This window comes from Podarcis filfolensis, assembly GCF_964270895.1.
Source record: "Podarcis filfolensis genome assembly, chromosome: 10".
Classification (NCBI taxonomy): domain Eukaryota; kingdom Metazoa; phylum Chordata; class Lepidosauria; order Squamata; family Lacertidae; genus Podarcis; species Podarcis filfolensis.
In genome coordinates, this window is record NC_139612.1 from 35055298 (window position 1) to 35079206 (window position 23909).

Below are 23909 nucleotides of genomic sequence, written 5' to 3' on the forward strand. Positions count from 1 at the left end.
CAGGAAGCCCTATTAGCTAAAGTGGTGCTTCAGGTTAAGAACAATTTCAGGTTAAGAATAGACATCCAGAACGAATTAAGTTCTTAACCCAAGGTACCACTGTAATTTGTCTTTCCAGGATCATCATTGCACTGAGATTTGTACATGAACAGAAGACATGAGCCAAACCATTAACACATGCACACTATGGTAGCATATTAATCTGTGATGTCACCCTTATGTCCTTAATGCTGATGCTATTTTCTGTTTCTGTCATTATGTTTTTTTTTTTTTTTAAATAATATTTATTGAAGTTTCCAAAATACAGAAAGGGAAGAAAAGAAATTATGAAGATACATTCAGAACCTTATTTTCAAACATCCACTTTCTGGGACTCCCCCCTTCCCCCACCCCTACCGTATTCCCCTTTCATATTGTTGTTTCCACAAGTTCTATTTCTGATTTAAAGCACAATTTATATACCCCATTGTTCAAATTTAAATTTATACAAACCTTATGCAACACCCTTAATAAAAAAAAAGCAAAAGATCTCTCCCCATAGCCCGCCCCCTTTTCTTTCCACAATGTCCCCCTTTTTTCCCATTAAAGTAAAAGCACACAGAATAAAAGTATAAAAAAATAAGAAATATATTAGAAAAAAGAAAACCAATTCAGAAAATAGTTGCAAGCCTTTGGATTCTAATTCTCCCTCCCCTTCCCCGGTTTAATTTCCCTTATCCTCCAATCTATGTTTCCAGCCTGGAAATCTTAAGTCCATCAATCCCATTTTTCCCCCAACTCCTTGCAGAATTATTTCCCATTTTTAGGATTACTTTTTAAAAATTAATTCCTAAATCTTTAAAAATGTCAAATTATAAAATTCCCCCCATTGTTCTTTCAAGGTTATAGTCCAGCTTCCTCTTGTTCCGCTGCTAAAACTTTCTTATTCAGAAGTTTAGTAACTCTACATGGGTTGTTGTTATTCAGGAACAAAAACTTGCGTTCAATCCCTTCCTTCTTCAGTAAAGTATTCTGTTGTCTCCTTTTAGTCTAAACACCCTGTAGACGAGATTCAGTTTCAGTTTTGCAGCTTTCCCAGGAGATAACCAGTTCTGTGAAATTCCGAAGTGTTGTATTTTTCCCGGCTTACGCCCATCTTTGTAATGTCCCGAAGCTCCTCTAGGGGGGTTGTTGTAACTTTGTTTCCAAAAATCCGATTGTTCTCCGTATTTTCGCCATTTTGTATTCAAGTCTTAACAAATTATATCAAGTTGTAACAAATTTGACCAGCAAGGTCCTTGTATTAAAATCCTCTTTAAAATTCCGACTTTGACAGCTACTTTGACAGCTGTCAAAATCACCGGCTCTTTTCACCAGGCTCACTCCTCAATCGCCCCGGTTCCCAGGGAGGGGGGTGCATTTTCCTTCTCCTTCAATTCTTCCTCCAGCACAATTCTTGTACTTTCCCATCATGGAATTCTTGATTTTAGCAAAGATACCGTTCTTTTTGGGCCTTGGCTTCCCAATCCTTGTTTTAAAATGTCTACAATAGGGAGGGGGACTGACTTCCTTTTTAGATCCCCCCCCGCTCGTCTCAAATCCAAAAAATTTTTCTTCTTTTAAACCCGATTTCCAATTTACTCACGGGTTGTTGTTAAAAGTCCAAATTCTCAATGGAAGAAGTCAGCGCTCTCCGCCGGATGGCATGCGGCTTCGCTCGGCAGGGATGGCAGAGGACTCAAAGCACCACGCTTCTCCCCGGCACCCGATCCGTAGCCTTTAAAAAGGCTCCTTCACGAGTCGGGAGGGCGCTAGCGGTGCTAGCCGAGTCTCCAAGTCCACGGCCCCCGTGGCCGTGGTTTCTAAGGGTCCCCGCATCGCCGGTGCGGTAAAACCCAGCCCCTGCCGAGCCGGCTCCCTCCGAAGCTCGGAGGGAGTCCGCCATTCGGCGATGGCGCCAACCCGGAAGTCTGTTTCTGTCATTATGATGGGGAAAATACTTGACTGTACTTTTTTTAAAAATAGCTGTCAGTAGTAACACTGAAGGCATGGTAAAGCAGTAAATAGCTTAATAACCATATGACCTGTATGGTGGTCCCATACCTCTTAATTTGTGAGTAAAAACATTTTAAGGCAGCGAGGAACTGCTGGTGAGATTTTGAAGCTCCTTGGATAGTTTTAATTTGTGGGTAGTTTGAATAGTTAATTGAAGTTTTTCTTTTTTAAAAATGATGTCAAATGTTCAGCTCCAAAACCATCCTTAATCTAATGTCCTTTGTGTCATATAGAAACAATACAGTTTTGCTTGATCTTGATCACAAGTAATTTTAATTAATTCAATCCTGTTACAGTAAAGCACATGGGTATTGCCATATCTGTAGAACTTTTAATTGCCCAGATTACTTCACACAGTTTCTCTCTCATTTAACCTCACAATGAACTTCCATATTAGATTTAATATTTATACCCCACTTTTCTAAAAAATAAAATTCAGAGCTGCTTACGAAACAAAAATACAATAGACAACAATATAAAATACTGAATGTATTACAAAATACAAATGCAATATAAGGTATACAATTTACATATTTGATACAAAATAAAATTGCACAAGCACAAGGTATTTGACTGGAGATTTGCAACTGAGACTTTGGCATCAAAACAAAAAGTCTAGCAATTTTATCTTGGTTCCCCCCCACACACCCTGTCTCTTTTAAAAGAACATTTATATATGCCTTTGATCACTTCAAAAGGCCTCATGTGGTGCTGTTCACAGATATGTCTTTATTTCTATCTTGGAACGTATAGGTCTCTTTTCTACCCAAAGATTCCCAAAGTACCTTATATAGATCTCTGCTAAATGACTGCATATATATATATATATATATATATATATATATATATATATATTTAAATGAATCAGAAAATTCATGCATGTGTATGCAGCTCATTGTGGACAAAGATTTCTGGATCTGGTTGTTTGTGAGTTTTAGTATTGCTTCATGTCCCTGCTCAGCTATGAAGTTGACCCAAGGATCTAATTGGACAAATTTCTCTATTAGCCCAGCCTGCTTTACAGGATTCCTGTGAAAAGAAATTGATTTCTCAGTACATTGAATAACACTATAAAAGTCAACAGTGGCAGATAGAAGAGGCATTTTATATGTTTAAAATGTTTTTTCCCCAGTTTACCACTTCATAAGTGATCTGTATACAATGTAAAATTAATCCATACTGGGATTATTAAAGATCAGGCTTTACGTACTCAACTGTTTTATCTATCTTTTTAATTTAACCAATAACTAGCACAGATTTAACAAACTAGTGAAATTCAACTATGAATCCTTTGGGAGATCACTGGAAAAGGAAGAAGGCTTGCAAACCAATATTAATTCTTCACAGCTTTTTTAAAAAGTGCATCGACTGCTGTCTGATTTTTTTGCTCAAAGCAAGATCCAGGGTTCCTTTGTAATGCTGTGGGAAAAATAAGGTCTTTGCAGAAATAGCAATATGATAATCTGACAGGACTCAAGAGATAGATGGTGTCTAGTGTTCTCTCTCCCCTGAACATTGGTGTTGTTCTTGTTGTTTTCAATAGATATTAAGCAGTTGCCAATATCTCATCTTGTCACATACTTGTTAAACCTTGTGGATTTGGGGGGTATTAAATGCTAATTATTTTTATTACACCTTTTCAAGGTTTAAGTTAGCATATAAATATAATAAAAATCAGTAAAATACAGCCCACAAAGAAGCAAGCAATTGCATTCAAATGTGAGGTGCTGGCTTGTTTTTTGTTTTTTGTTTTTTGCTACAAACATTTGGCTACCTCTTCAGTAGAATGTGCTATTTCAATGTAGTTTGGGGCAAAAGTATTCCCCTGAATGCAGTTATATGGCCTTCGCAGCTAATCCATAGAGATCACCAATACGAAACAGATGGTGCTGAAGGAAAACACTGGAAATGGACCTTGTCAGATTTTGTTGCTGTGATAGACTGTCCCAGAGTGCAGAAGCAAACATTATGTTCCTATCCTTCAATACTAAATGAGTCTGGACAAGAAACTATTTCCTCTTATGAACAAAATCTGACAGATTCAGCTACTGGTGATGCTGAAATTATCCCTTGAATCCATCGGTACTCACTTGCTGAAATACGGAAGTAGGAAATAGTGTCTACTTGTGTTGGTGAAAAGTTAAATGGTATGTTCTCTAAGAGCTATTTAACACAAATTGTGCTTTAGCACTGACTGTCAAGTGACCCTCTATATCTGTGATGGGCTCTTTAGGCAGAACTGGGGGGTTTTAGTTTTATTTTTGAATCCCTTCGAAAAGTCAATAAGTTTCTGCAACATTCTCTCTCCTCCTTTCTCTGTCTCTCTTCCTGCCATTAGTAAGATTAGTAAATATATCTACATTTGCATGCGTCATAAATCAAAACAAAGTACAATGTAATTCTCAAAACTTTATGTTTCCATGACAGTATTTCATCCATGAATAAGCATTATTGATATTCTTGTATCCCACTATCCAACACTCAGCTGAAGTTCCAAATGTCTCGTTAGCTAAGAGAATATAATATGATTAGGATTGTAGTCATGCTAAGTCATACTGCAGAAAACCAATAAATACTAATATTGTATCTACCCTTACAGTAATTAATTAATAAACCACGTTCATGTTAGATAAATCTAAATGTTTTACAGTGGCATTAGTGTATAGTGCCCCAGATAATTCATAAATTCTTAGCCATCTTTCAAAGCACAGTGTTACCTTGGGTTAAGTACTTAATTCGTTCCGAAGGTGCATTCTTAACCTGAAACTGTTCTTAACCTGAAGCACTACTTTAGCTAATGGGGCCTCCTGCTGCTGCTGCTGCGCCGCTGGAGCACAATTTCTGTTCTCATCCTGAAGCAAAGTTCTTAACCCAAGGTACTATTTCTGGGTTAGCGGAGTCTGTAACCTGAAGCATATGTAACCCGAGGTACCACTGTAGTCAGAGGTGTAATTAGCATTGCAGAGTTGAAAGACTGTCATTTCCACTGACTCGGTTTGACCCATTGTTTGCAGTTTGTTTCTATATGTTGGTTAAGAGAGTGGATTTTTACAAATTAATTTTATTTCAGCTACTGAGCCATTTGAGATTATGCTCATTCGTTGGAGAATGTACAAGGTTCAGGTGATATATGCACATTTCTTAAGGCCTGATGGAGGGTATTTATATTGATCTGGACAGGTTATCTGTGCATTTGTGATGAAGCCTGATGAACATGCACAGTGACCAGTTGTAATGCAGATTAACCACTAACCTTACATTACCCCAGAGAGAGAGAGAGAGAGAGAGAGAGAGAGAGAGAGAGAGATGGAGGGAGGAGATTGATCTCCAGTGTCAACCAGTTCTGAACTACTCTTGACAAAGTGTTATGGCTGTATTTCAAATAATTTCAAGAAGGACAAGCAAATATCTTTTGGAGGTACTAGATATTGTTATACAGTAGTTTGTGGGATAGCAAAAATCATAGATGTGCAATAATAATAGAAACAGGTGCCACGTTCTCCTTTGAAATATAGAATGGGAACACAAAAAATGCATTTTTTAGCAGTCATGATCAGGTTCAGCAGTCATGATCACAGTTCAGTGCCAGTTGTCTGGTGACAATCAGGTCCAGCTGGTGCCAGTTGCCTAACCTTGGATGTCCCCAGGGCACTTGCTGTTTTGTCTTGATAGAGAAGAATGTGTTCGTGATGCAGAGGCTATGATGTGAGCACAAATCAAGCAGCCTTTATCTGCTGCCAATACGAAAGTGATTTATGCTGTTGCCCCATGTGTGATGATCACCCCAACTCTGTCACTGAAATCTCCCAGCAGGAATAGGTGTTCGCAGGCTGGGACCATCCTGAAATTCTGGTCTAGTTGTGCGTAGAACTGGTCCTTGGTCTGTATGTCAGAGCACATATTGGGAGTGTTAACCAGATGAAAGGTGGAGGGAATGCAAGCGTTCTGAGCCTTCGGTTGGCGGTTCTCTTGCAGACAGAAGAGAGTTCTTCACTGTTAAGCCTACACTATGAATATGTGGTTGCTCCGGATTCCCTCCTTGCTATAAAAATGTGTAGTTCTTCTCTTGGAAGCTGCCATTCAAAATGAGTCTAGTCTCTTGTAAAGCAGCAATTAAAATGTTGACCATTTTCAGCTCATGGTCTATGATGGCCATCATCCATGAGTCATTGACCTGCCACAGTAGACAAGCCAGGACACATGGTCCTGATGTTCCAGCCTCCTAGGGTTTGTTTCTCCTTTTGTTGTTCGGTCCACTTGCCAAGTGATACTCTGAGCTCCAAGCACCCATTGCAGCAGATGGACAGTGGCGGGTCAACACTTGATTGACTGGACACTGCCCAGCTTAAGGTGGGTGGTAGCTGACCAGTGAGACATTATGATCTCTTCCAAAGACAACACTTAGTGCTCATACCTTATGCCTATCAGGTTGAGCTTATAACTCATAACTGCTGTCTTCTGCATTGTTTTTGCTGCGTTAACAGCACCAAAGTGATGTCTGCAGGGCACAAGCCAGAGCAATGTTTGTGGACGTTCTGGGCTGCCCAGACGACACAACTCTGCTCTCTGGCTTACTAATGTGATCCAAAGAAAAAGAAAGCAATGCATTTGGCACCAGCTGTGCTGCAGGAATTGCTGGAAGGAGCCATACAAGAAGTCATCTGACCACCTTACAGACTCCACTCCAAATTACTGTAGGGTTTACTCCTTAGCCCTTTTTTCTCCTGAAGATGTTCTGCAAGGCAGGGGAGGTTTAGGTTCAGAGTTTTCCTTCCATCAGATTATGTTGGTGTTCTCTTTTCTTATGGTAAGACAAGCAGAATTTAATGGATTATTTGTGAAATAAAGCACTCAATTCCCTTTGTACAAATAAAATCAATTTTACGTAACACCAAAGAAATGCAGGAAGAAAGAGGGAACAGCTTCACATCCTATCTCATTGATATTTATTACTTTTCTGCTATCCTTATGTAATTTGCATTTTTCTAAAAACTAAATAAAAGAAAAAAGCAGCGAGCAGTTGTTAGTCTATGAAAATTGGTTGTTGTGCTCTAAGGGTGATGCAACTTTGGATTTGATTAGATTCTATTAATGAGATCAAATGATGCTTTTGGTCTCGAGAAGCTAATGCAAACGAAATCTATTTATCACCTTGGCAGTGGTCCTGCAAGGAAGTTAATGACCATTACTGTGCTACTACCAAGCCAATCAGAAATCATGCTTTTTGTGCAGAAAAGCTGAAGCGAGCAATCAATCATCATCATCATCATCATCATAATGCTGTTAAATGGGAGTCTAGAAAGGAAAGAAAGCAACTTGGCCATTAACTTCAAATGCACCCTGGAAATGGGTTTCTTTGTGTGCAGAGCACCCCTGGTATCATGGTTGCAGCCTAAGAGATCTTTGCAGCATGAAATAGCTGAAAACACCAGGCAAGGGAGACATTCACACTTAGGTGCTTTATTGTGTGTATAGGACAGGGATAGATGGACAGATAGATTAGATAGTTATAGAGATATAATTTATTTCCCCAAAGAATAATAGAACACATTTCTTACATCAGACGTCTAGGTTTTGTGCAGACCAGGACTCATCTAATAGAATGTTCCCCTTGTCTCAGTTGCGTAAGTATTTCATAGCTTCCATTTTCGATCCATAGACATACTCAAATCAAAACCTCACTTATAACTCATTCTTTGCTGTAAAGCTTACAAAAGCACTCAACAATAGCAAGGCAATTTAGGAAGTTGCATTGTTCAACACCAGGCATCAAAGTCTTTTGTCATACTTCTGCTTTGTCAACCTAGTGACCTTCATTCTTCATAGTGATCTGGATTGCAGGATGAGTGAAACCATACTGGATATAGCTTTTGTTGTTGTTCTTACAAATAATATGCATCAAATTACTTGTTGTGATTGCAACTTTGTATTATTTATTTGGTATATTTGCCTCCCACTATTCCATCAAATTCTGGTTCTCAAAGTGCAATCCCAATCCTCTTTTCATACTGTTTCCTAGAAGAGGCTAAGGTGTCTATATGAAGCCATTAGGAGTAGTCATTTAAACATTTGGGGTGGGGTCACATGTGAAAATAATCTTAAACCAGCAGTTCTTGGAAATTTCATTTTAAAAAGGAACTGCTTCTAGTTCAAGATCATCCAAAAAAGAACTAGTTCCAGTTCCAGTTTGTCCCTTTAGAAAACTACCTAGTTCCACTCAAGTTCATCCAGTTCATGTTTAACAGTTCATTAAAAGTTCATAAAAAGTTCATCCTTGGTAAACAATAAACAGCAATTCACACGGTACAAACTGCTGTGCTGAAGTATATGGTTCAAAAGTACATCATGGGCCACAGACAGACAGAATGAAAGCAGATAAAGCTTTCACCATCTTTGTATTTCCATAATAGAAAATGTTTTCTTTGTTTCATTTGTGCCAACCACACAATGTGCCATTCACTTCATTCCTGTGCCTGTTATTTCTCAGTGCAAACTGCTCCTTTTGGAAGATACCGAATGTTTTTAGCAGGGAAGATACAGGAAATATCTAACATTCCTTCTTTCTGATTGTGTGATTAAGTGATTAATCATCCTTCGTGACACCAGCACCTCCATATCTGCTTAACAAGCCAAAGAACATTATCTCCTTTACTTTCTCGCCTTCTTTATAGAAGTTGGCTTAATAAGACTCGAGGTCTCCTATGGAGTGTGGACGCATGATGAAACATGAAGATGAACTACAGCCATTCAGAGTTCTACCTCAAAGTGAACTTAATTCACCCAACAATTTTGGGACCCACTTTCAGGTGTAGTTCAGAGATTTTTTTTAACTAGTTCGGCTGAACTAGTTCATTCCAAGCACTGGAAACAAACCATTTGTGCCATAATATTTTGCTAGAGATGAACTGGCACACATCTGGCTCCTAAGTGATTTGATGCAACACCAACAGTTCTTCTCTCAGGAAAGAAAAGGTATGACAAAAATCAGTGTAGCTTTTCAACAATTTGGCTAGTCAGATATGATTACTGGAATCCAATTTGGGCAAACATGGCTTTTGGCTTTTAATAATGAGGTCAGCAGGTATGGTTTGTAGTCCTTTAATGTATTCTGGGCTGCTGTGCCTTTGAGCTGAAGTTAGTTCATCTGCTGGCGTTTGGAGCTTAGATTAATTCAGAGCTGATATTGCTGTGTAATGTGGAACAAATCATGTAGGCAGTAGCAATTGCAGCTGGCTAAGCCCACACGATTGGTACATTTTTATGTCAGACAGCTTTCTGCCTAAGAAAGATATGCTGTCATAAGTTTCATAGCATTAATCTCTTACCAAGCAACTTCCAATTTCTCTTCTTTGTATGAGACATTCTTATGGAATTATGCATGCATTTCTCAACACCAGGGAAGAGATTTCAAATGCATATAACACCCACATGCTTATGGAGAATTAAATTCATTGATCTTGGCAGGACTTACTATTAAATCAGCGTGATTGGAGTAACTTTGCGGTCTAGTTCTGTACATATTTTTCCAATTACGTCAACGCGTCTTCTGTCTGCATGACGCAGCAACTTACTTATCGCAAAAGTTGTATGTGAAAGCATACGGTGGGCAACTGTGTTCACCTCTGGTCATCACAGTTCAAGAAGCATGTGGACAAATAAGTGGAAAGAAAGAATTCAAAGAATATCTATGAGGCTGATAAAAGAACTGAAAGGCAATCCTCCGTGATGAGAAAATCAATTAGGTATAATAAGTGTATATTTTAAAACATTTTTGGTTGAATCCAGAGCAAGGTAGTCACACTTAGCAGAACAATCCTATGTATGTCTCCTTGGAGGCCACTCACCAAGAGGAGGGAGGGAGGGTTGAGGCTCAAGGAGCTCACCCCAAAGTCCCCTTGCCTTGGCTGTCCTCCTTTTGGTATGTGGCAGTGACCTGCAGTGGTGGGAAGCTGGGAGAGCAACAGAGCCCCACCTGTTCGATAGGATTTATTGAGTTTGATAGGATTTATTCACAGGTAAGCTTTAATTTCCACTGAGATGATTTCAGTGCTAGTCCTACTCAGAGTAGAATCATCAAAGTTAATGGACATAGAATCATAGAATTGTAGAGTTGGAAGGGAACCTAGTCAAACCACCTGCAATGCAGGAATATGCAGTTGTCCCTTACGGGGATTGAACCTGTGACCTTTGCATTATCGGCACCACACTCTTACAACCTGAGCTATCCAGGCTAGCATAAGTGCATGACTAATTTAGGATGAATGTGTCTCCTTTGAGTAGAACTTAGTTGAATACAACTCCCTGTGACTAACTTCAATCCTCACAGGCATTCATGAAACCCACCTCTGCCACTGCTGTTGTTTTCAGGATACAATGAGACTGGCTTATTTGGTGGCGTTTAGTAGCAATGGTGTTTTCCACAGAAGCTGGGAAACATTAGGTTTAAGCAAAAAATAATAAGATTTCTTTGTCATATGGGCTCTTCCCGACTGTGAAAAACATCTGTGAAAAATATTTCGGCACACCTGACAGCCACAATCTGCATCTACACCAATTTATCCCCACCCATTTCTTGTGTAGTATTACTGAAACAGCCATCTTGAACTCCCCAAAAATAGGAAAATGAAAGATGGGCAGATAACTTGTGTTCCATAAAAGTCTTCTCTGTCATCAGATGATAGGAGGATGGATTCATCAAGAAACAGATAAATGAAAATAATTATACTGCATCAAGAACTAGATTTAATCTGATGCAAGCCTGAGCCCCAGAATTTCTAGGATTCAGCCTTAGGTTGTCTGAAGGAAAGACACAGCCAAAGTCTACAATCTTATAGGTATGATGTTTGAACAAGCCTGAATCCCAGGACCTCTCATGTTAGAAATTAGTGTGGGTGGCTGTGCCATTTATTTCTTTTGATACAGCTTCTTGTTATCATGCATTCAGTTCATCTTCATTACTTTAAGCAGTTAATTGTCATTCGTTTTCACTATCCGCTCCATTTTCTTTTTGTAATTTACTGGCACCACCTGTCAGGCTCTATTCACCCTTCCGTTTTGTGAAACATAATCGTAGAGACTTCTGTGTAAGTTGTTTGGCAGAATATATCGCAGATCTGATGGGCTGGGTACATCTCTGGAAGCAAACACGGCTGCTTTTCTTAAATCCTGTTTTACAAGATTTTAATGAAATTTTAATCGCCATATAGAAAAGGTTATTATAGTGATCACACCAAAGTTTAGTTATATAATTGACTTTTTCATCACAGGATCTTCGCTGGTTTTGATTCTGATCCTTCCTGAAATCAAATGAATTTTTTCATCACAGTTGCTGTGAATGTTGTTTTGCGTTATAGCAGTGGCTGCCCGGATATCCATTTTGAATGGATAAACTGAATGCTTAGGATTTTCTGATTTATTGAAGTAGACATGTGCACGTGCGCAAGCACATGTGTGTGTTTAGCATTAAAACATGAAGAGCATCGGGAAGATATGAATGCTAACAACATAGATCTCTTTGAATTGGGTAATCATCGCCCTTGGCTAGTGTTCACTGACGACTTTGACCTGCATCTGAGTCACTGTCAAGAAAAGGCAGCAGCAAGTGGAGAAATGTTGCTCATTATATCTGGCTGTGTTGAACACATGCACTTGTTTTCTGAAGCTCTGAATGAGACAAGTACCCAGCCAGCTCCTGCTGACTCGAAGCTAGCTTGATTTACCAGGTCATAATGCAAGGTGGGTTAAAGGGGTGATTTTAAAGCCAGCAATGAATAATTCCCTCAACACAACAAGCATAGTTAGAAGCCCAGGGGACTTGGCAAACTATAGAAAGGCAATTGTTTATCCACAGCAGTCTCCTACTGGTTTGTGTAGATAATTCATATTTGTATTATATAAACTTTATTTGTATGAGGTGAAGTATAAAAGAGAAGCGTACGAAATCTGGAGTTCTTTTGTTTAGGAGATGCAATTGTTTTTTAGATATATTTTCTAAAGGCAGACTCTCTTTGCTTTGTTCCTTTTCTCTTAATCTTTTACTAACAGTGTGAAACTTTGTTCTGTGTCTTTGTGTGTGTTTTCTCTTCACAGTGCCACCTTGGGCCTTAATAGCCATAGCCATAGTTGCAATCCTATTAGTCCTTACCTGCTGTTTCTGTCTGTGTAAGAAATGCTTGTTCAAAAAGAAAAACAAGAAGAAGGGCAAGGAAAAGGGAGGAAAGAATGCAATTAACATGAAAGATGTAAAAGATTTAGGCAAGAACTTGAAAGATCAGGTAATGTATATATCTTGTTATTGAGCAATGTTTCATTTAAAACCTGAGTGAAAGTGTTTGAATATTAGACCATCAATGGCCTGACAGCAGTATTGTGTATTGGAAAATGATTAGCACAGCCCTTGCTAACCTGGGATCCCCCAAACGCCTTGGACCATCAGCCCTAATAGGAGTTGCACTCCAGAACATCTGGGGGACACTACGTTGCTAAAGCCTGGGTTAGCATAATTCTCTTATCAAATAACAAGGAAATACTTTGAATAATGTTCCACTGGTTTTAGTGAAACATTTTCTCTAGCAAATTCACATGAGCATGTAGCATTTATTGGAGTTTGAGGTCTTCAGGATACAGCCCAGAATCTTTTTTTCCCCAGTGCTGAACTCCTGAACATCTAAAATAGGATATTAATGAATGTGCATTGATATTCCTCATTAAACAAGATTATTCTCCTACAGCCCAATCAAATGCATGTTGACTTAGAAGTAAGAGCCATTGAATTAAGTGGGGCTTAGTGCCTAGTAAACATGCATTAGGATTACATTGATAGTTCTTGGCACTCTTTGCTGACTCTTAATATCCACCTACAGTAAAGAGACAACTCTTGTATGGCCACAGTTATCCACCAAAGCACTTTGGTACAATGAATGAGCTATTAATCTTTGGCAAGGGAATTCTTGCCATCTTTACAAAATTACAATTCACAGAATCTTTGGGGTAATCCACTTCAATTTATTTCCAAAAGATAATATAAGGTGGGTTTGTATGTATTCCAAATGCCACAGGTTTACCAGGTGTATCTTATGGGTCTTAAAAGGAAAGAATCTTAACATGTGAAGCAACACTTACATTGCAGAATCTGTTTCAGGCGCAATGTTGATATCCTGGAATTTTAATCTTTCCTGCCATGCCTTTATTGGGACTGCCCTTTTCTTACACAGAATCAATTGCATAATGACAGAGCGGGTCTTCCAGATCACAGGGAGTGGTTTCTTCTCTCTTTTTTGATGCACTGAATTCTCTGAACTGGAATTCAATTGGTAAAAATTACTACTGCCTTAAATTAGGATTACATACATTATCTGATGCAGAAAGAAGATGACATGTGTAGTAGCTTGCCTCCAATATTGATATGTAGGATAAACAGATACCAAAGTGTTTTTGGGTAAAGGAGCTTCCCATAAGCAAGACTGTATAGGTTATGGATAAGTTCCACTCATGGTGGCTGGTTCATGATTCTGCTTCTTAGAGAGGAAATACTGTATTTTTTGCTCTATAAGACTCACTTTTTCCCTCCTAAAAAGTAAGGGGAAATGTGTGTGCGCCTTATGGAGCGAATGCAGGCTGTGCAGCTATCCCAGAAGCCAGAACACCAAGAGGGTGTTGAGCCTGTTAACGACTCTATTGCAGTCGTTAAGAGTCGTCAACAGGCTCATCACAGCTATCTGCCAATCACCCATTCCCACCACCCTTCTGAGTAATACCCCTCCCCACCTTCTCACTATATAGAAGGATCTGGCAACTTCTGTTTCAGTGTATCTGAAGAAGTGTGCATGCACACGAAAGCTCATACCAAGAACTAACTTAGTTGGTCTTTAAGGTGCTACTGGAAGGGGGAAAAAAAATTTCTTCTAGATTTAGTTCCTCCCTGATCCTTGCTGAGTAGATTGTGTTGCCGCCATTCATTATCTCACAGAATAACTGCAAAACTACCTTGGCATGGCACGGAATAAGTTAAAATTCTAGAATAACTTTAATCAGTAAGTTTCATTCCAAAAGCATGATTTAGCAGATATTTTAATTTCACTTCAGCAAAGGATTTTGTTTCTCATTTACATGCTAATTGTGATTTGCTCCTTCTTAATTGCTGAATTTACTATGGCAGTTGTGATCACTTGAAGACAGAAATAACTTGAAACTGCTCTACTATAAGATCCGTAGAAAAGTCTCTTTATGCATTGATAATTATACTAATGGTAACAATCTGTCATTTCTTTGTAGGATAAATTGTGTGTACATTTTGTTATCTTTTTTGTGAAATTTGTTCTGTATTATTATGTAATATTTTCCTTGTTATTCTATTATATATTAAGTGTTCTTCATTATATTTGTTCTGGCCTGGATAAATGACCAAAAAAGTGATAATAGCACTGTTAAAACTTTCAAATATATGAGTTTGTTTTAGTATATTCATACAGAATTTGGTAGAAGCCTCTTCCACTGAAGCCAGAAATCTAAAGTCTGTTGCTAATTCCTTGTTAAATGCAAGAAATAAGTAAATCTTAGGGATTATCCACACTTACCTTTCCTCCACACTTCCCACAGACCACACTTTAAAACTCTGAGTTCAAATGCTCCCCCCCCCTTTCTTAAAGTTAAATAAGAACAAATGGGGAATTCGCGTAAAACCCCAAATTGCTGTTTCTTGTGCTTCAGTTTTAAAGAGTGGGTTTTCGTGGGGGAAGCTCTGGGGCAAAAGAAAGAGCACTCAGACACAGAGCATTAAAGTATGGACCTGTTCCTTCAAAGAACAGGGCAAAAGGTAAATGTGGATCCTTAGAAGCTGAAGAAAACTTCTTTCAGTTATTTTACACAATGGATGCTATCAGTAATTTAAAAGAGAGATTAAAAATTTGTTATGTAAAGCCTTCAACAACCTGGTACCTTCCAGATGTTTAGGACAACTCCCATGGCTGGGACTGTTGGACGTTCTAGTCCAAAACATCCACCAGGATGGCAAAGGCTGAGGTATAGTGTTTAGAAGATATAATTATAGAATTGCCATAAATTTCAGGTATGTTCCCCGTCATACACCATCAAGTGGGGGAGAGGCATGGTTCCAGCTTTTACTTTAATAGAAGCTACGGTTCCACATTACACAATAAATTAAGTATAATATGAATTGAACTTCGGCTAAAATTACTTAATACAATGAAATCTGTAGCCGTGGTTCAACTCCAGCTAGTAAAGCAAACAGCAGTTTCCTGTGTTTCATAGTATTGCAGAACTCTGGCTTGTTCCAAAATGCAAGCAGGCATTTTCATTTTGTCCAGCATGTGAAGGAGAAAGAGAAGGAAGGTGGGCTACACAAGCTCAATGCTCACTGCGGCTCATTGTTGCTCTTCTAAACTAAAGTTTTCATTTCTAAACCATAATTCTGAACCAGGCTGTATAGTGTTATGCTTGCAGACACGTAAATTAATAACAACATGTTTTAGAAGTCCCGCATCTCCCAAGGTCTCATTAATAAACTCCATGGGCTATTACACTTGCAGCATACACTGGTTCAGCAAGAGAATAACCAACAGCCATTTAATCCTGCTGAAGTTAGTGCTGATTTTGTTGGGAATCAGCTGAGTAGTTTTTTCAGCTCTTTCCAACTTCATGGACGTGTCAACACTTGCTCAGCACTTCTTATTGGGCAAGAGACAATTTGTCTCATTACCCAAATTCCAAATCACTAGAATCATTATTCACAAATTGTTTTCCCCTTTTGTCTAAATGCATAAGCGTTCATTGAAATTCTATATATGTTTAATTAGAAGTAAATCCCATTTAATTCACTGGAGCTTAATCTCAGGTAAGTGGATGTAGAATTGCAGCTCTAGTCTTCTTCTGTGATGTATCCTAAGTGACCAAGTTTAAGATGATGGTACACACAGATTTATTAACATATATAATTACATGCTCTTCATTTTATGTACCATATATATTCATAGTAGTAACCTTCATTATCCAAAGCCATAACCTTCATTATCCAAAGGTTCGCATTTGCATCAAGAACACTGTACCAAAAAATAATAATAATGCAGTTTTCTAGCCTGGAAGCTCATAATTAAAATAAGAGGGGCTGCAAGGCCCATGTGAGCAAACTGTTGATAGACCTTCAACTTTTTTCATAATCCTCTCTGGCAAAGGAACCACCATTACGTCCTGACCTCCCTCACTGCGACATGCTGAGGTGTTTACGTCATATCTGACAGTCCAGGAGAGTTCAGTGCAGACGAGTTTTTTGCACTCTGCAGCAAGAGTAGGCTTTTCAGGACACAGAGCAGCCTGCAAAATGTCAAACCACAATGTGCTCTGTGTGTCGCTTTAGGTCTCACATGAGTATGTGGGGGTGTGGCAGCAGAACAACAGACAGCACTAGCAGTTGCTGCAACTCCAAGAAGTGCTATGACAATGACCTCAAAAGGACCCATTTCATAATCTCCTCCCTCCCCAATTTTCTGCAATGACCACAAACACCCAGTCCTTAAAGTTACAGACATCCATTCTTCTGAATTCATATTTTACCTTTTCTTACTCTTCTTCACTAATCCAGTCAGGACTGCCTAAGACATTTTCCTTTTTGTGGCAGAGCAGCAAATATCTGCACCTACCCTCCACCCCACTGCCCACCCCCGATCAAGGTGTGCATAGTACCCAAGGTTGGTCAACACATATTGGCAGCTGAGGTAGAAAATCCCACAAGCGCCTCCCACTATCTATGACAGTGAAAAACACAGTAATTACACACTAAATAACCAATGGTTTGCTGCCCCTTTGTGACACTCAAAATCAGCTGCCTGAGACAGCAGCCTTGCTCTGCTGATTAGTAGGACCGGCCCTTATTGAATAGTTTTTTCTCTTTTCCCTTTCCTGCCTTCACTCTGCTAAATTTATTCTGCTAGGAAATCATTCCTATTCTTATAGGTCAGAAGTAGCCAACAATGTGCCTTCCAGATCTTGTTGGACTGCAACTCCCATCATCCTTGATGTATAGTCATGCTAGTAGGGGGTTGATGGGCCTTGTAGTCCAACAACAGCTAGAGAGAACCATGTTGGATGTCCCTGCTATAGATTCCCCTTTACAGCATATGGAGCCAATTAATGTTCCAGCAATCCACACACCCCTCTTTGCTTTTATGTTATCATACCTGACAGCTTGCCATTATCCTGACAGCTCACCATATCCTGACAGCTGACCATTATCCCATCTGTATTACCTCTCTGGCAGAGATCATATCACTTGCGATTTACAGAATGTCTTGCACATTGTTAATGTTAAAGAAATCATGCTAATTTTAAAGAAATAAATACATGTATTAGACTAGTTTTTTTAAAAAAATGAGGTGAACGCAGGCAGGAAGTGCTCTTACCTTGTAACAATATCGTTCTCTTGCAGTTGTAGTCTCAGTTCCAGAGCAAGGGTCCTTGACAACTGTCTTAATTAAAATCAGTGAGGCTTCTTAGTGCTGTAAATGTATTTAGGATCAAAATGTAAGCTTTTGTACTCCCAAGGATTCTGGTGTAAGTGGTTTGTGGTCTGCAACAGCGTAATCCTATATGTGTTTATTCAGGAGTAAGTCCCTCTTGGTCCAATAGGGTTTACTCCTATTTATGTGCATAGGATTATAGCCTGAGGATGCAGTTCTGTACATTTTTACTTGGAAGTAAGTCCCGCTGTGTTTAGAAGGGTTTACTCCTGGGTAAGAATGCGTAGGATTGTAACCTAAAACTTTTATGTGTATAGAAAATATTATCAGTATCTAGGGGAATAACTACCGTACTTAAGTAAAGGGTGGATGATCATAGGTCTCACAGCACAATCCTAAGCATGTTTACTCAGAAGTAAGTCCTGTTGAATTCAATGGAACTTACTCCCAGGTAAATTGTGCATAGGATTGCAATCTGAATTATGTAAAGGTGTTGAACAGCAAATGTACAATCTATGTAAATGGTCATTTCTCCATGGTTTGACTAATGTTTTGTGTGTGGATGTTTTAATTTTTATTTCTTCCTTCTATGTCCTCCTTATCTATGTTGTGTCTCATGACTGTTCTGGATTGTCACTTGCGGTAGGTTTATTTTGCTCTTTGGACACACCTAGTCTAAAGCTCTGATATATTTAGTCTCCTGACAGCTCTGGCTCCTCAGCTGAGATTTATACATAGCTTTGACACACATCAAGAGGCTGAACCAAATTGATTTCTTTCTTTTGCAGGATTATATTTCAAACCCCACCCTCAATTTTCTATATATACTAAGCCTGAAGGTATTAGAAAGCTCAAGTTTTGATATGCACAGAAAATAATGTACATATTTTTCTTTCATTTTTGCATAAAATCAAAGTTACCAAAACTGCTCAACATAAGAAGGAAAAAAATTGTTTCCTATTGGCTTTAAAAAGATCACAATCTTATTCAATTACAGTGTGCTTCATATCTTGTGCTGTTTTATATATATATATCTCACATTTGCACTTTTAGACAGCATTTCTCTGCCTTCTTAAATAGAAGTAAGCCTGACTGAACTCACTGTGGTTTACTTCTGAGTAAGCATGAGTAGGATTCCAAGGCAGTTCCTCTGCAACCCTGAACTGCATTAAACTGACTTCTGGAAATATGTTGCTGTATCTGGGAAAATATTTGGTCCATTATTTCTTGAAGCATCTTCCTATCACAACTTTCACTGCTGCAATTTATCAGTCTGCAGCAATCCTCCTGTGTCTCCTTATAATTTTCTGCTGCCATTTCCTCCACCCCATGTAAGAAGAGTGGGAAGGGGTGAACATTCAACCCGAGAAACACTCTAATAAGTTCTGATTTAATGACTCTGAATTTAATGTATTGGTACAGCAAAATCCTTGCTGAAGCTCAGCCTTTGGGAAAGGAGTCGACTTAATTATATCAGTGATGAACAGTGGCACTGAAAAATTATCAAAAATGTAGTCCCGTTTCTTGAAGAATAATTGCAGCAATGGTCTCGATCTTTTATTAGGTCACAAAGTGTTAGAGGAGAGGGAGATGTAATATCTCAGCCATTAAAATTACATCAGGCTGAAATGTTCTCACTTGCTAGATACTTTGATTTTACAGAAAATATGTCTCTTGATTAGATCAGGACATTGGGACTTGGCACCGTTTATGCCACTAACTGTGATAGTATGTTGCTGAGTTTTCTTCCTGGTGCTTTTCACCTGCTGGGGGCGGAGGGGGGGGAATATTTGCCAGCTGCATTGCTACTTACAAGGATATGGCTGCAAACTTCTAGCATAACTGTTATAACGTCAGCAAAACGTTGAGTTTTCTGACGTGCTGCTGCTGAAGCTACTGTCCAATCCTTATGCTTGATGCAGGAAGGCTACAATCAATGTACAACACAGTACTTATAGTCAAGCCATGTCGGCATGTTCATTTATCACCTCTTCCAGACATGGTTTTACTTTTGCCATAGACAGGGATCGTGTGACTCTCTAAATGTTATTGGACTTCAACTCCCATCATCCTTCACCAGTGGCTTTTTTTCTTTAAAAAATGTCTAGGGGGACTCTCCTTTTGACTCAAGAAAATCACCATTTTAGAGTTGAAATCAGGAAAAATAAATACAGTAAATGGACCAAAGTACAAAGATTCACAAAACGTTTAGGGGTATGTGTACCCCTGCATCCCCTCAGAAAAAAGCACTGTCCTTCACCATTGGCTATGCTGGCTGGATATTATTATTATTATTATTATTATTATTATTATTATTATTATTTATTTATACCCCGCCCTCCCCAGCCAGAACCGGGCTCAGGGCCACAAGTTCTTCATCACTGCTCTACGCAGTCGGGTCCCACCAGGGCTGGATTTAGGTTTGGTGAGGCCCTAAGCTACTGAAGGTAATGGGGCCCTTTATATGTCCAGCTGTCCTTTGTCAACAACAAATTGCCACTGTTTTTTGTGTTGAATATATGCTTTATGGTAATTTATGGACCTAATAGGTATCTAAAGCTATTTGCACATAACAAAATATGTATTTCATCAAAGTAATTTCTGAACTGAAATACAATTAAGAAGAAGTATATTAATAGTGAAAATTTTTGGGGGACCCCAAGAGAATGGGGCCCTAAACCATAGCTTGTTTAGCTTATAAGTAAATCCGGCACTACCCACTACCCATGGCTGATTTTTTTAGTGGTATTATAGGTGTCCTTAATTAGCCAATTGGCTGATCACCTGGAGATGGGATATATGACTTAAGTGAGACCAAATTGGCTTAAATCCAAACTCTTTGGTTTAACTGGGTTGCAGGTGACCAATCTGCTTCTTAAGTCCCCCCCCCTGCCCCGAAGGTCTGTGGTGGGGGTGGGGAAACAACAACTTGAAAATAAATTTGTAAGTGGGAATTTACAAGAAACATGCAGCTGTTTAAAAAGATGACAGTAATTCCTCTTTAACAAATTCTATTGATAGAATGTGTGAAAAAAACAAAACTATATATGCAGGAGATCAACAATGGAATGAAATCACTTTCTTTCTTTGTCACATCTATAAGAGTTGTGTATTGACAGGGTTCAGGAGTAGAAAGGGAAGGGAAAGGTCCAAATGCATGGAACAAAAAAAACGAGTCCTATCAGATCAGTCAAAAAGTCCCTCTAGGCCTGCATCTTCTTTCACACTAACCAGATGCTTAAGGGAAGCCCCCAAACCAGGCACAAAACATTATGCTGTTGTCCCTTAGCAACTAGGATTAAGGGTATTGAATTTGGTACGTCAAAAGACTTCCTCAAATAAATGTAACGTGAGAAATTTGCTTTTGATGTCTAGCCATGAGGATGTAAGTGTACACCAGCCATTTCCAAACTCTGGGCTGGGGCACACTTGGAATACACAAGAAAACTGCCCTATAATGTGGGAAATAGATTGTGGATGGTAGCTTCACCTCACCCTTCTAATGTATGTTTAATCTTAGATCAAACCGGTGAAGCTTTCTGCCACTGCAACTGTGTGTTATGAATGCAGCTGCTAAAAGTACCTCTTTCTGCACACAAAAGACCTACTTTGCACTTAGGATGATGGCCCATTTTGGTGTGTGAGGGGAGATGCTTGCAATTCAACAGCACAGAGAACAGTACGAGTCTGTGGCCTTTACCCCCCATCCAGCATGGCTGGTGATCTGGGGTGATGGGAGTTGTAGTCTATCAACAACCAGAGGACCTTGGGGTCCCTGACCTAAAGTCTATTGATAAATGGAACAAATAAACAAAACCCTGTTTGCCAGTTGCAGATTAATTTGACCTCCAGTCACTTGTGTTGCTGCTGCTTTCTAGGAGGCAGAGGGGTGAGGCAGCATCCAGGTTGGCACAGTGCAAATGCAACTAGGGGAATAACATAATGTGTTTGCACCACACTGACCTCACTGCCACATCACCCCTTCCTCTTTACGTGCTGTTAGGCAGCAGCAGCAGCAAGACAACCAACTAGAAGTTGGATGAGTCAGATGAGTACGGCCACCCCAGCATGCTGCCTGCTTCTGCCAACATGAATTAATCTACCCTTTTTCTTAGTATAATTCATTAAGCAAGTGTGGGATATCTGATCTTTGGCCTTAGAATAATTATATATATATATATGAAAGCAAACTGAGCTGGGGGCTTATTTATTTATATGGGAATGGGATAATTTATATCCCATCTCGCCAAACTTTGGGGTGTATGCTCTACCTTTCCAGTTTTAAGCTCATTTTCTAATAGGAAAAGGCAAGGGCATACATTTGTGATTGGATTGAATTCTCAAATTGCAGTTACAAGTAAATTAGATGGTGCTAATTCATTGCTGCTGTGCACTGTGCTGTAAGTAATTTCCATGGTGGCACAGCAGACAAGTACATTTGTTTAATATGATCATGCAACTGATCAAAACACTTAACTTGTTTTGAATGAAAAGTTACATGCTGAGATGCTCACTCCAACTAAAGTTAGCCATGACTAAGGCTGGCATCCTATAATGACTTATATGAGGGTAACTCCCATCAAAGTTAAATGGAGAAGAGTGTGCTGCAGTTCGCTTTACTTTAGTCAAAGGTAGTCCTGCATCACAGTCCTAACTATGTCTACTTAGAGGTAAGTTCATCTAATTGATAGGGTTTCCCAGGTAAGCATTGTACAATTGCCAACTGAATTGATTAGAGCTTTATGATGCAATCCTGTGCGCACTTGCCTCAGAATAAATCACATTGAACTCAGTGGGGCTTGCTCCTAAGTAGGCACACATAGGATTGCTCTACTGGAATTACGTACATATGATGCAAACTTGAGCTTTCTAATATCAAACAAATTAATGCTTTCAGTTTGTTATTTTCTCTGTTGGTAAACACTGACGCTACCTTTTAAAACAACTGCTGTTTTGGCCAACAAATTTGTCCATAATTGTGTTAACATCCATGTATATTTAAATCAAGTTGGTTCAGCCTGGCTTTAAACTGGGAACAGTTGAAAAGAAAAAGAGAACGAAAAGGGTCTTCTTTTCTGTGACCGTGCATTTGCTAATGGCATAGTGATACCTTTGCTTCCATATGCATCATGAACAGAGAGAAAAAATTGAAATGTTTGGGCATCTCATTTTATGAAGAAGTCACATAGCAACATTTAAAATAGCAGTAATTTTACAGAAGCACTTTGCTTTACTGCAAATAATTCACAGCATGCACAACTGTTTTAAATTGAATGACTGTGCAACCTTGCCTCTTTAATAGCATGTTTATCCACACTTGCCTCTGGACAAAGCAATTTGATTCAATCAAAGATTTTGCAAAAAAAAACCCAAAAACAAAACCCACCCCAACAACAACACGTTGACATTTTCTTTGTGTTTCAGGCTTTGAAACAATTGTTGCTTGCAATACCCTCAAAAGACACTTCCCTCCCCCTTTTTCCATTGCTTCCTTGCTGCTTGCTGACGATGATATTTCTGCAACGAAAGTAGCCTGAATATATATATGTCAACAGCATATATGACTTTGTGCCATCCTGCTTGCTTTTAATGGCTTTTGCTATAAGGGTTGAGTGCCACTGCCTGCTTTTCAGGGCTTCACTTGGAAAATACAGTAGCCCTGTTAATTACTTCTATTGTTGCCCCTGTTCATTGCAGGCCTTAAAGGATGACGATGCTGAAACAGGGCTGACAGATGGAGAAGAAAAAGAAGAAGCAAAAGAGGAGGAAAAATTAGGAAAAATTCAGTATTCTTTGGATTACAACTTTCAAGACAATCAGGTTTGAAATAAGTGTGATCAGAGTGTGTTGTTTGAGTCGGGGAGGAGGGTGATGCATTTCTCCAGCTGCCACAGGTGCACCCCAAATCTATTTCCCGGGGGGAGGGGTAAGCTCTGTTGCACACCAAAGTCTCTTCCACTCAAAGGCAAACACAATTGGATATGAATATAGATATATTTTTACACATACACACGTACTCATTTTACTCATATTCTCAACATTTTAAATGGTATTGTGGAAGTGTTGCAGGCATTTTCTTTCCACAGGTATTCTAACCCCCTGTTCCCCTCACAGATCCACAATGGCTACCCCATTCTGGGAGTTGTGGCTCTGGGAGAGGAATGGGAGTCACCGTACAACTCTCAGTACCCTTAACTAAGTACCGTCCACGGGATTCTGGGAGGAGGACAGAGCCATGTCTGTTAAAGTGTTGTCGTTGTGCTTTAAATGCACGGTGGGGATCTGACCTAAGAGAAAGAATTACTTTCTGTAGGGAGATAGCTACTCTTTTTTCCTGTTTATCCCTACTATGCGTGTGTCACATCAGGATACGAATTCTAACTCAGTAAATTCATGTTGGGAGTT

The 23909-nt window shown here is 39.2% G+C and overlaps 1 protein-coding gene across 4 annotated transcripts in view; it reads left to right on the forward strand.

The window, feature by feature from the left end:
* SYT1 (synaptotagmin 1) overlaps positions 1-23909 on the forward strand; it is a 331096-nt gene that overhangs the window by 224854 nt on the left and 82333 nt on the right. For 3 of the 4 annotated variants that reach the window (XM_083573363.1, XM_083573365.1, XM_083573364.1), the window contains exons 4-5: positions 12124-12308; positions 23202-23324. In XM_083573363.1, coding sequence (XP_083429489.1) covers positions 12124-12308; positions 23202-23324 — 308 coding nt within the window. The remainder of the gene's footprint in view (positions 1-12123; positions 12309-23201; positions 23325-23909) is intronic. The other variant, XM_083573366.1, reaches the window with a different exon arrangement.